General features: G+C 34.7%; 1 protein-coding gene across 4 annotated transcripts in view; it reads left to right on the top strand.

Moving 5' to 3' along the window:
• LOC149567526 (chaperone protein dnaJ GFA2, mitochondrial-like) overlaps positions 1-11,848 on the top strand; it is a 104,229-nt gene that overhangs the window by 54,228 nt on the left and 38,153 nt on the right. For all 4 annotated transcript variants that reach the window (XM_089820745.1, XM_089820746.1, XM_089820747.1 and 1 more), the window contains one exon: positions 2,570-2,642. In XM_089820745.1, coding sequence (XP_089676871.1) covers positions 2,570-2,642 — 73 coding nt within the window. The remainder of the gene's footprint in view (positions 1-2,569; positions 2,643-11,848) is intronic.

Genomic DNA, 11,848 nt, shown 5'->3' with positions numbered 1-11,848 from the left:
AACATAATTACGTGGCTAAGGTGTGATCTTTATTAAGAAGTAAAATTGCTTATTAAAGGATGCAGCTCCTTCAATAGGTGTCTCCCTCCATGAAGTTGCCTCTTTCCAAGTATATCAATGTATGAAGGGAGATTAAGAAGTGTTCTTGAAGTAACATCATTGACTATTTCTTATTGTATATTCATCCTTGTTTGATTGCTCAATTGAACACTCACCTTTGACAAAATTGGGCTGCATATTTTTAAGTAAAGTAATCAAGAAGAGCACCACCATCTTGCATATTTATAAAATCAAATCAGACAGAAATATTAGCACTGTAAGCATTACTGGAGACAATTGCATACATATAAGGTATAGATCAGAAACAGCAATATTATATCTATAAGCGGTATTGGAGACAATTGCAAACGTAGAATGTACAGACAAGAATCAGCAATACAATTGCTATAAGTGATATTGAGTGTATTTGCTTACTTATGAAGATAGGTCAGGAACAGCAAGATACATCATCAGCAGATGTTAGCATATTCCTTAGGGCCATATCAGAGTCAGCTATCAGCAACATTAAGAAAAGTTGTACTGATATATCAATTCATATTGTAATAGCAGAAGTGCAGATCAGATATATAGCAGAGATTATCCTTGCATAAATTTCATCGTTATACCAGAGAGAGCAGTGATTCTCTATCCTATTGATAAGTAATATATCATATAGCATCAGATCAAAGTGGTAACAATTATAAATTAATCTATAATTTCTCGCATTAAGTAGCATGAATTTTTATCATTTTAAGTGTTACTGAAGTCTTAGTATAATAGTCAATACAGCAGAAATTCTTGTTTACTATAGAATTCTGTGAAGTAACAGTCCATTTGGTGGAAACTGCAAAAATTGATCAACAGAAGCTAAAAAAAGTTGATGAGACCCTTCTCTGTGGTATGGTATGGGATTTACTTTGTCACCATACAGAAACCAGTTTTTTGCTTTCTGGGTCTCTACAATTGGAATTGGAGAATATCTTGAGAAATGATGCATTCATGAGGTTATTTGATTACTCATTTGTAATGTCCCCTTTTTGGGACACTAGGAGATTAAGGATATATTTATGTAATATTAAAATTGACTTATGAGAGTATAATGCAAAATTATAAGAGAGGGGTCAATTTAATATTATAAAGTGGGCAAAAGTGACAAAGGAGGAATAAGACAAAAAGACAAGAGAGGGAAATTGAAGAGTCAATGTTTGAGCATTAAAAGAGGAAGTGCCATTCATCTCAGCATGCTTGGTTATTGGATTCTAGATCAGTTTTCTATTGGAGAAACTTGAAAGCAAGCTGCGTTCATTTTCAGAACTAGCTTTGAGGACGGAAACCCTCTAGCTGGACAACAGTGGACGAGAACATATTGTTCTTGAGAGACATCATTACAGGTGTCTCATTTGTACTTCCGCTTATCTTTATTGTCCAATATGACTGTCTTTTCTGTATTTAAGATTGGAAGACAGTACATTATTGTATTGCTGATCATTATAATACAATAGCAAATTTGAAATTGTTTGGAACTGATAATTTTAATGAGCATACTGGTTTATTTACTGGTTTGTATTTCTGGTTTATATTGCATAATTTATCTGTTTATATTCTGAAAATTATTTTGAGATAAAATTGGTCGAATATCCATCCAGGATATTGCACCTTTATGCATTTTAGATCATGTAGAAACAACAGCCTGGTAATATTATAGCTGCATGTAATGATGGTTTGGAAAAGCCTCATTGCTTGGATAGGGGAAATGAGAGTTTATAGTAAGGATTTTAGGTATTTCACAAAATTAGGATAGGAATGCAGCAATGATATTTTTAATCATTTCGTTAATGTTATCCTTTATTGACCAAGTTTGTGTTTCTTGTGTTGCTTTTGTAATATTTTACTGTAGTAGTTTGAATTTTAAGCTGGCTGCTTATATGTAGAATAAAGGACTGCCAGATGCTTAAACAGAAGGAATAACATTTTCACAAACTAGCTTTTAATGTTTGTGCGATAAAATCCACTCAGAAGAATGAGTTTAAGGTTGATTGGAATTTGATTTTTGCAATGGCTAAACACCTGATTTATGTCTGCAGAACTCCCCCAATTCTCTTTTGTCAATTAATTGATGCATGCTGTTTCTGTTGATTATGCGCTTCTTTCTAAAGATCTTGATAAACTTTGCTTCCTGTTGTGCTATTTTTTTGGTCTGTCATCTTGTGAAATGTTCTTTCCTGAAAAATATTGTTAGATTTTCTTTGTGCCAGAACATATATTATATTGAAATCTCTTTTTCGATGTTCATTTGTTGTTTGCATTTGACCTCCCTATTTTAGAATTGGGTTTTAAAGATGCCTGTGGACTCCTTACATAGGTTCATTTCTGGCATGTTTGAGTACATCTTTTTATTTTGAAACAATGTCTAAACAAACTAAATTGGAATTTCCTTGATAAGTTTCTGGTATTAAATTTTCATTCTATATAAAATAAAGGCTGATCAAAATGTAGTTTGTTAAAATTTTTAATTATGTTTTGGGTGCAGGAATTTTGCAAGGTATGTGGTGGCAAGAAGGTTGTTAGGGGAACAAAAAAGGTCACTATTGATGTCATGCCAGGTAAAATGGAATTTTGAGTCTATTTCTCTTGACCACCCAGATGTGGTGGAACTTCTTGTGAATTTGATTTTTTTGTGAATTTCTCTTGTTAGGTGCATACTCTCATGTAATTATATGATATTGGACATAGTGTCCAACTTAGTCATGTGAATTGTAAAACAACAATTGAAATATCAGTGTATTACTTTGAAGTTTGAACATTATGACACTCTGTTTTTTATAAACTAACTCATTCCACAATTATTTAAATGTTTAAAAAGTGTAAATCTTTTGCTTAATACATGGAGTCTTAGAATGGGGTGGATGGGATGCGGGGGTGGGTTTGATTAATGAGCCATCATCTGCTCTATGTGGGCTAATTGAATAATATTGTATTATTTAACTCATAATGGTTATTTAAGTCATTTAATGTATATAGTCACTTTATGTATTAAGCTGGTTATATACTCTAGGATATTTCTATTCTTTCTCTTAGTTAATGATTGTTTCTTTTAGAATCATTGTCTTGTAATTCCTTATTTAAGGAGTCATGGTCTCCTCGATAATTACTTCACTCATTGAGTCAATTATCATTTCATGGTATGAGAGCTCATAGGTTAGCATTTTGAGGAATTTAAAAATTTTGTAGTTACAATCCTTGAAATTTATTTTGTGAAGTTTTTAATGATTTTTTTGATGAAAAATCACAAGCCAACCTATAAAAGTTTTGGATAATTTGTTTTTTGATTAATTGAAATAAAAAATTGAAGTTCTTTTTCAAAGAGGTGTCATTGAGGGTGCTTAGAGTTTGCAAATTTCTAAAGCTGTTTGTACAAATTGCATGTTTGAAGTTGCAGGTCAAGGGTTTTCTAAAGTTTGTGATATTGCTATCAGGATTTAACTGTGTAGCTTTTGAGTTAAACACATTGACCCATGTTTCATGAGTAGTGGTTCACACAAACTCATCTCTCATGGGAATGAATGAAACACTTACGACTCATTGGAACTAGGTGATGCTCACAGAGGTGAAGCACCGAGATTTTCTAGGAGATCACCCATCCCAGTACTACTCCAGCTTGAGCGTAGTTAACTACGAAGTTTCCTCCATGGTTAAACCCACTTTGCTTGCTACCCCATTTGCAAAACATTCACCAAGTGTTTTGCCTTATGAACCATTCAGTAGAAAGCCTCCCTAAGCTCATCAATTGATTAAGTAGGAGATATTTTTCATAGCAAGTCAAATTGTGATACTGCTATCAAGATTTAACTATGTAGTTTTTTGAGTCAAACTCATTGACACATGTATCATGAGTAGCTTTTCTAAAGGTGTTTGGTGCCATTTTAAAAAAATCTTGGCCGTTTTCTGCAGTGAATTTTCTACACTACCTGCTTTTTTTGTGTTTCCTTGGCCCATAGAAGTTTTTTTTGGGTTGTTTCTTGGCGCAATCTGGCTTGTATCTTGTCGGGTGGCATTGCAAATCATTTTTTGATCGCCATTTTTCTTTGGTTGTTTCTTTGCATGGACGACAATCTTTACTCATAATGAGGTGGACAGAGAATATTTTTCAGATGGCTCCTGTTGAAGCTTGCAACTTATCTCTGAAAATTTCATGTGTTCGTGGTGCTATTCATGGTCTTTTTTCTGTGAATTTTTTCTGCAACTCCCAACCCACGAATTTGTTCTTTTTATATTCTTTTGTTTTGCATGGCTTTTTTCATGATCTCTGCTCAGTTAATACCTCTGGCAAGGGTTTTTACAGTACCATGCCATTTTTGTGAGGTGTGTTCAATGACACCGAAGGGTTCTTGTTTTTAGTTTTTCTTTTTAAATAAACATGTAGAGTTTTTGAAAATTTTAAGTGTTTCTTGCAGACTTTTGACTAGGGTTTCTAACAATCTTTTGTGCAGAAGAATTTTTTCTATTTTTTGGTCAGAGTTGTGTATGGTGTTAGTTCTATTTTTACTGATTTTTATAATAAAACCAAGTTTTTTTTTTCCTCAAAAGAGATTGCCTTGGGAAGCATACCAAAAGGTTTTGACTAAATTTGACCTCTGACAAAGATTTTTCACAATTACTATGACTAGCTCATTGAAGGTTTTCTCATAGTTGACAAAAAAATCAGCATTGCAGTCTTTTGAACAACTGATCTCGATTTTCATGTCATTGGAAGGGAAGGATGATGGCACTGTTGGCCAACATCATGTTGGAAACAATCAAGGCTTCAATGGCAAGAACTACAATACTTGGAAGTATAGGATGCTCTCTATTTTCGAGTACTGGTGTATGGACGAGATTGTTCTGGGTAACTCTGTTGACTTACCTTGGTGGGCAAAGATCAGGACAGATGCGATGGACATAATCATGCAGTGGTTATGTTGGTTTAGTTATCAGTAATTGTTGAGATGGTTCCAGAAGTGCCATCTAACAAGATTGTTGCAGGGATTTGGATGCATCTGGAAAACCTCCATGAAGTGTCAGACAAAGACATGTCTTTTTTTTTTTGAAGAATATGCTATTTCAAATCATGATGGACAATAAGATGTCTTTGCAGGAGCATCTTATGAGTAGTTCATTGAAAAGCCTACCAGTATCCTATGAGCAGTTCATTGAAACTCTTAAAATTACCTTTGCTAATGTCGAAGTTTGATGAGTTGTGCAATAAGCTACTGCAACAGGCTAGGTGGAGACAACTAGTATTCCATAGGCATTTACTGCCCAAGACAAAGGTAAAGGCGAGTCCACCCAACTGATTGGACGTAACGAATTCGATGAGAGTTTCAAGAAGAACATCTTATGAAGATCAAGGCTAATACACGATTGGCTAGAGGCTACTGGTTGCACGATGCAAGAAGAGGATATGGTGGGTGTTATGTTGAAAAGCCTACTGCGATCCTATGAGCAGTTTGTCAAATTTTTTAACATTACTTCTACTAATTTTGGGAGTTATACCCTTCATTTTTAATGCCTTTATAAAAGGGCCATGCCCTTTGGTTATGAAAAGATACATATGTTTGACAACAACTAGTGCCCCTTTCACTCCTTATTTAATCTTCACCTCTCTCCCAGTTATCAAATCTGTCTTTAGTACTTTTCACATATGCAAATATCTTATTTAAGATCTGCATATCCTCTTCTTATTTTCTTGTTTCCTTCTCAATTCTTATTCAAATCCCTCTTTATACTGCTGTTCTAAATTTGATCTCATCTACTTCTTTCTATCCCATTCCATTTGATCCTTCTTGTCCTTTATATCTTCCCATGGGAGGGAGAGGTCATACCTCTTCATCATGCCTACCTTTTGGTAAAGGTCATGACCCTTTATAATCATCTTTCTTTTGAAGAACCACAACCCTTCATGATCACAACTTGTTCAAAGAGTCACAACCCGTCATAATTGTAACTCTTTTGAAGTGTCACAACCTTTATTATCACAACACTTTTAAACAACCACAACCCTTTATAATTGCAATTTTTAAAGAGTCACAAACCTATTGAAGAGTCACAACCCTTCATAGTCATGATTCATAACCTTTCGCCTTTTGAAAGTCGCTTCCTTATTTCATTCCCTTTCCTTTCCCTTATTACCTTCTTAAATCTTATGCTCCACCCTTTCTTCTGTTTCCCTTTTATACCTCTCTTTTGAAGGAGAGACAACCTTTCCGTTCATGCCTTTTGACCTTTTAGCTAATATATGATTATTTTTAATACTATTCTTTAATATTTTTAATTTAATTATTATTGTTAATTATTTAATCCCATTTCAAGAAGGGTGCATGACAATCTACCCTTCCCAAGATTGCTTGTCCTCAAACAATCATAAACTAGGATGGTTTTTTAGAGAAACACATTAGTTACGAACGAAACATGCATCATACACATAAAAACATGAAGCACACATATGGATACATGCAAATATAGAGCATATACATAGTAGACACAAAAATATATCCGGGCACAAGGTATATGCATTGAAACACAAAGCATACATTTGAGTATGTGTTGATATAACTCATTTTCCCTACATGAGGTAGGAATGTCCAATTAGGACCAAAGTCAACTCTTGGGGCAATTAATTCATCATAATTTACCTTTAGGCTGGCAAGAACATGCTTTGATACCACTTGTAGTGGCTCTTTTTTGAGGTCGCCCCGATTTTTGCCTTGGAATCACAAAATCCATTAAAATAAGAATTTTAAGATGGTTAGCAATATAACTTTACTAATTAAAATGCCTTATTACAAGATAATTTTACTGATTTTCGCCCTAAAACATCAAAAAGGAAATAGAGCACAAATGTACATTCATAGACAATAAATATATTGTTGACATGATACAATCCATCTTATACATTTATAATTTGATAAAGAGAGTCCCGATTCATAACATGTAATGTGTAGTATTTTACTTCCCTAAAGGTAGATGGAACTATTAAAAAAGGGTGCCCTTACCTAACCTCTAGGCCCAAGGGTGAAACAATATCCCCTTAGCCCTATGCTTCGTGGGGTTGGCGTACCTAGCGGATTACACTATTGCTCCTTATTGTAACTCCCTCTACCAAATGTGGATTATCCCTTGCAAGATAGTGCCTAGTATGATGTAACCTATGCCCATTCCACTATAGGCCTTATCTAGTGACTTTATATGATGTATCCCATGTCCATTCAACCCCAGGCCTTACCTAGTGTCTTTATATGATGTAGCACTGTCCATTCCATTATCTTGTGATGTAATAATCTTAAAGTGTTGATACACATGTACTATATCTATGTCACTCATTCTTTTATGTTTAATTGAGGCAAGCTGATGAATATGCCTTACAACATAGAAATATATATTGCAACTGAACTTCATACAGCCTGATTAAGCAAGGTTGCATGGAGACGGGGGTACTGGTACAGTTATGACTATTTTTCAAACTAGGGGACGAGGGTACTTGGGTATGTTAAACGCTTTTTAAATTATAATTTAATATTTCATAGAAAATCTGAAATTATACGTCATGACAATGGTTTTTCAAAACAAGAACAATGATAAGGTTTGCAAATCTAATGTATTGTTTTCAGTTTCAGATTTGCTATATGTTTGTTATAATAACATATGATAGATGTTCGGGTGCATAACAGAGAAGGTGGACTTTAAAAATGAACAAGATCATAAATCATATACCAATGATGTATTGCAAATGATAAAAATCTGATTTGAACAGTGATAAAGTTTACTGTTAATCAGTATTGTATCGAAGTTTCAAACTGATTATGTATTGAATTAAGCTTGATAAACAGCAAGCTGATGCACAAACAAAAACCTAAAAAGAAATCAGAAATCTTAATCAAGGTCTGTGATGCTCTACACTTAGTACCTGGTACTTAGGGTAAGTTACTCAGTAGTTGGGTGCATGGGTATGTGAACCAGGGGTGTGGGTATGTGTATCCATAGTACATACAACACAGTGCTTAAGCTAACAGTATTTACTTGCATTAGTATGATTACATATATAGCATTACTATCATTACAGTTAAAACTTATATTTAATGCATGACTGTCCATCGTAGAAATAACATGAAGCAATATGATCAACGAAACATATATCATTGGAAACAAATCTGTTACAAGTTCCATATATATTTATATCAGATAATATGAAGTATAGACAACTTATTCTTTAGTGTGTAGTTATATTCAGGACTTGAGTGATTATATAAATAGGGATATATGTATTGCATACTTAACATATGAATGATTATAAAGACTGGGATGTACAACATGATCAGTCATTTATAATTAAGTGGTACACACCTGGTTTTACAATCTAGTAGGCAAGGATTGGTTTTAGTATTTAGCAGGCAAGGATAACCCATAGTGCCGTGTGTGCATGCGCACATATGTATATCTTCTTTAAGTGTAGGGGGTTACAGCCTTTCATTTTTTTGAATGCTTTTATGTAAGGGTCATATCCTTTGGTTTTTGAAAAGATACATATGTTTGACAACAACTGTTCCCCCTTTCACTCATTATTTAATCTTCACCTATTTCTGAGTTGTCAAATCTGTCTTTGCAACTTTTCAAATCTGCACATATCTTATTTAAGATATACATATCCTCTTCTTATTTTCTTCTTTCTTTCTCATTCTTATTTCAGATCCCTCCTTATACTTCTGTGCTAAATCTGCTGCAGATTTCATGTACTCCTCTCTCCCCCATTCCATATGATCCTTCTTCCCCTTTATATCTTCCCATGGAAGGAGTGGCCACACCTCTTCATCATGTCTGCCTTTTGCAAGGGTCATGACCCTTCATGATTATAACCTGTTCAAAGAGTCACAACCCTTTATGATTATAACCCATTCAAAGAGTCACAACCCTTCATAATCATAACCCTTTTGAAGAGACAATATTCATTATTACAGCCCTTTCGGAAAACCAATTCATAATTATAATCCTCTCAAAGAGTCACAACCCTTCATATTCATGATTCACAACCCTTTCCTAGAGTCACAGCCCTTCATATTTTGAAAGTCGCTTATTTTCTTCCCTTTCCTTTCCCTTAATACCTCGTTAGTTCTTATGCTCCACTTTTTTTCACCTCCCCCTTGTTCTTCAAATGAAGTTTCCATTTCTCCCTTTTATGCAGGAGACACAATCTCTCCATTCATGCCTTTTGACCTTTTAAATAATATCTGGTTAATTTATAATATTATTTTTAAATTTTTTAAAAATAATTTTAATTGTTTATTATGATATTATTTAATCCTATTTCAGGAAGGGGACATGACAAGCTGCCCCATAGGATAGTTAGACGGCATTCGTATGTCCCACATCCATCCTACAGATGGCTATCTACCAATTAACATCTCTAAGAAGTTAAGAACATTTTAGTTACTATTAAAAACAAAACTTACAATGTTTCAATGCTTTTTGGGTTTATGATGTGCCCATTTAAGATTTGTAGAAAATTCAGGAAATGGTGTGTGTGCACCATCTTTCATTTGATATGGTGTAGCCATATCAATGTCCCCTTTGACAATAGGGGTATTGAGGGATTAGAAACCCCACTACTTGTAGCATACATAGTGCTATGCATTTAAATAAAAATTCAGAAGTGTAGACTTCTAAAAGGTATGTACACTTGCATAATCTTTAAAGTTAGTGTTGCCTCTCAACCTTGATAGGGGTTATGTAATACTATTTTGTTGGGGGCATTGCCTCTCAACCTCTCTTGCTAGTAGCATCACGTATCAAACTTGTTGGGGGAATGGCCACCAGTGCGCACCGAAGTATAAGTTTGACCTAGTAATAGAGCAATGATTAATGATGATCACAAGATCTACAAAACACGTATCCCCTATTGTTGATCCTTGCATCTTCATCGTCTGTCAAGGTCAAAGATTATCTTATTATGTAGAATGGACAACCCTTTCAGTATATAGGTATTTCCATATACAAAGTTGGCATGCTACAATTATTATATCGCTGAAGACAAGCTTGGTCATAGTTGGGAAGAAATAACAGAAAACTGAATCTATCATACATTCCATTGACAAATCATAGAACAATCCATATATTCATTTCCTAGCTGACAGTCATCTTTTTACTTAATTGTTCCTATTTGTTAATGAGCTTGACAACAAAATACACACTCTTGAAGACTTTTAAGGAAACTTCAATGATAAATCTCACCTGAATATGCACACTACTCATGCATGTCTGTAATAATTCACGCTCATATATCTGTAATTCCTATTCAATTAACCATTCTATCGAAGGTTTTATAATGCCTATGATGGATCCCTTTTCAATGTTGTCCTAAAAAATATTTAGAATTTCCTCATATTTTGATATTTTCCCAAAATTTTAAGTCGTATCATACTAGCTGTAATGATCTGGTCTTAATATGATAAAAAAGAATTAAATCTTGACTTGAGGTATTTTGTCAAACAGTTGGCATGTAACCCAGAACTTAAGCTTTGTTACTGCTGTAAGAAGTCCAACTCTAGAAAATTTAGAGATATGGCCAAAAGAACTTGCAAACAAGGAGAAAGCTTGGAAATAACAATACTGAATTTATGCTATTTTCCAGTAACAGCAGACCACATACACTATTTATCTATCTAAATCATGGAGGAGTAAGCTCTGAATGAGTACCGACGTATTCCTTTATGTTCAATTTACTAAGCAAATTTACAAACACAAACAAATGGTGAGAGGAACCTGGTAATGTTTTGCAGACAGCTGGTGGTCTAAGTCTGCCCTCAATGACATTCAGCTCTGAACCGTCAGCACCCAGCCCACTTCTACGTATGCATTAAGCACTGGAAAACTATCTTGGCGTGATGTCTTGACCTGTGACTACTCTGAACTCCCTACGCCACTTGCTCTCAACTGATAATGGCTTCCCCTGCAGTAATTTATTAAACCTCGTACTAAGCCTCTGATAATGCTACAGTCCGCAACTGTCTGTGGGTCACATGTCAGAACATGTAGACATCTCTGCAATTTACCTTTAACCCCCGTGTGCTGTTCCTGTCATTCTCTTCCTGCTCGTCATTATTGGCTGCAAAGATATTTGCATACGGCATTGTCACTGTGGTAAGAGTCTGAGCCAACAATTAGCTATTCCCATCAATCCCATACTTGGCTACTGCAGGTTCGAGGCTAGGACAATGCTGGTAATGCAAAGCAATGATAATGGGGTGGATACTTACGTAATGTACTGTCACTGTAATAACCTCTTCTGCTATAGGATTAACTGACTTCTATCCCTGTTTTCCAAACACAAGATTTCCAGTACTGACCTGTTTGTGATAGAATGACTTCAAACACCTGTACTCTTCTGCCACCGAACTTCCACTTCTTAAGAGTCTTCAATGCAATAATCTGGAATCACAGTTCTGAAATGCAAATGTGAGATACTAGGTTTGCATCTAGTTTCACTATTCTTCCTTAAGGGGTTTCGTCCTTAGGAAATATCCAATCACATTTAAGCAACCTTTAGGTTTTGTAAAATAACATATATCCGTGGTGTCAATCCCAATGTAGCTCCACGCTTTTATAACCTCGATATGAGGGAAGACACAAACAATTAGGCAATGTGGCATTAAAAGCCAATTTCGTCTTTTAGTCACTTAAGTGACTTTATAACTTTATAATATTAAAATATTTAAATAAATCACTTAAGTCACTTGAACTTTAATCTCTTGAAATGCTTGTCTGATTGCCATGCTGTGTG

This window comes from Cupressus sempervirens, chromosome 3 (genome assembly GCF_028749045.1).
Source record: "Cupressus sempervirens isolate cs-2001-9-10 chromosome 3, ASM2874904v1, whole genome shotgun sequence".
Classification (NCBI taxonomy): domain Eukaryota; kingdom Viridiplantae; phylum Streptophyta; class Pinopsida; order Cupressales; family Cupressaceae; genus Cupressus; species Cupressus sempervirens.
The sequence above is the reverse complement of the archived record's forward strand: the minus strand, read 5'-3'. Positions and strand labels throughout refer to the sequence as shown.